Here is a 1869-nt window from a genome sequence, read left to right on the forward strand (position 1 = left end):
CCTTATCATTGCAACAATTCCTCACACACAATTAAAATTTAAATTCTAATTGATCTGCCACAAAACGGAATTTCACCTCAGAAAACAAGATGTGAAAAAGTATAGAAAACTAGAAGCTTCGATTTATAGAAACCGGGACCAAACAAACACTAATATTTGACTTCGAAGCCACCATTTTTATACAAGAAATTTAAACACTTAGATTTGAAAAATATAGGCATGCAGAAAACAGATGTCAAATCGAGTGAAAAATAGTAAAAGAGGAAACCAAAATTTTATCCGACGAAAAAAAAACGTTTTTAAATAATTTAAATCTCATTTAAAAACATAAACGACTAAACGTCGGAAGAAATGCTACCGAACGACTACTGGGAGCTCTAATCAATTGCAGCCTGCTTCAGTCGGTGGGGGGGAGCCTAAATGGGACTAAAAAGTTCAATAGTGGGCTTCAAATAACCACATTAGAGGTTAACATATACCACTATTAAGATTTATAGTGGAAAATGGCACCAGTTTTGGCGCACTTTTCATTTGACTTTTAGTATTAAATTGCCGCCAATTGAGATCAGCTGCTTGAAATTGTGATTGAGAGAGAATTTTAGATCACGCGAAGCGCAAACAGTCAAAGGGCGTTAAAGTCACTCGAAAAGTCAAAACGGTCAAAATCAATTAAAAATTGCGAATTTCTCCAGCTAAAAAGGAACCACAACTTCGTGCAAATAAACGAGCCACTTCAGCTCAAATAAATGCCCAAGTGCTGACGATGAAGCTTTTCCCACTATACTGCAGAAACTTCGTCTCTTGCACCTACTTTCTTTATTGCAATTTTCCTTACTGCAATCAGCAATGACTCATCTCATATCCTTTCTTTCTTTTTCTTTCATGCAGTATGTTGGAAGTCACGCACAGACTCGCAAGAGCCGTCTTGTTAAAAATATGATCTTCTAGTCAAGACACTTTCTAAGCTTCATCATAAAATGTTTATAGAATATTTTTAAAAAAATAAATTATCAGCAATTACTTGTAAGTAGCTTTGAAACGTTCCTTTAAGTAATCGCCCGCAGATATTGGCGGGTATTTATTTTGTTCTTTCAAAGATTTCACAATTGTTGCGTCATCGGGATGAACAAAAAACGCAATCGACTGTCTTTTCATGCACACAATTTCATCGTCAAAAGAGTCTTGGCTAGTTTCTGTTGTCTTCTCGACACTGAATGCAACTCTATGTTTGGCAGCGACTAGGTCGTCATCAGTCCATCGTTGCATTAGGTCACCTAAGTTGACCAAAATGTGGCTGGGGTCGTCTGCTTGTGTAATATTGACAAACTTCCCGTCTCTGTTAAGGACTTGAAGACCGCTCAAGTCTTCAGACAGTAAAAACGTTATCGAACTAAAACAGCGTGTAAATTTGAGAAATTTAAGATCATGATCGAGATTGTGATAATAGGTTCTATTAATAGGTTAAGTGGCCTTAATTTGTCATTTGCTAATTAAGCTTCCACGCCCCACTAAAGAGCATGAATGACAAATACGCACCCATTTTAGATTCCAAAATCTTTAAACATTTACTGTATTTTCAACAATTTCATACTGCTAAGAAAATTTCTAGGGGTTCAACATAGTATTCATGGCCTTCAACTACTTTAAAAGTTATTTTTTTTGACAAAATTGTGAATTAAAAATAAGCTGATTCCATTTTGATATTTGGAAGAATTTCGTCTTCAGATTTATTATTTGTCTATTTTTGGGACTGTGCTTAAACCGGACACTGCAAATTTATCCTTATTGGTAAAAAGGTCCCTAATTCGTCAACTGGCCTTGCAAGGCCAATTAACAAATCATGATTAGAAGGCAGCGAAAAGATAGTTG

At 35.7% G+C, this 1869-nt stretch overlaps 1 protein-coding gene across 1 annotated transcript in view; it reads right to left on the minus strand.

Moving 5' to 3' along the window:
- Nucleotides 1-1017: 1017 nt before the first annotated feature.
- Nucleotides 1018-1869, minus strand: part of LOC142336152 (uncharacterized) — a 5868-nt gene continuing 5016 nt past the window's right edge. The window contains exon 2 of the mRNA XM_075384751.1: nt 1018-1390. Within this exon, the coding sequence (XP_075240866.1) occupies nt 1018-1390 (373 nt within the window). The remainder of the gene's footprint in view (nt 1391-1869) is intronic.

Source organism: Convolutriloba macropyga, chromosome 3 (assembly GCF_964194025.1).
Source record: "Convolutriloba macropyga chromosome 3, txConMacr16.3, whole genome shotgun sequence".
In the NCBI taxonomy this organism is placed as follows: domain Eukaryota; kingdom Metazoa; phylum Xenacoelomorpha; order Acoela; family Convolutidae; genus Convolutriloba; species Convolutriloba macropyga.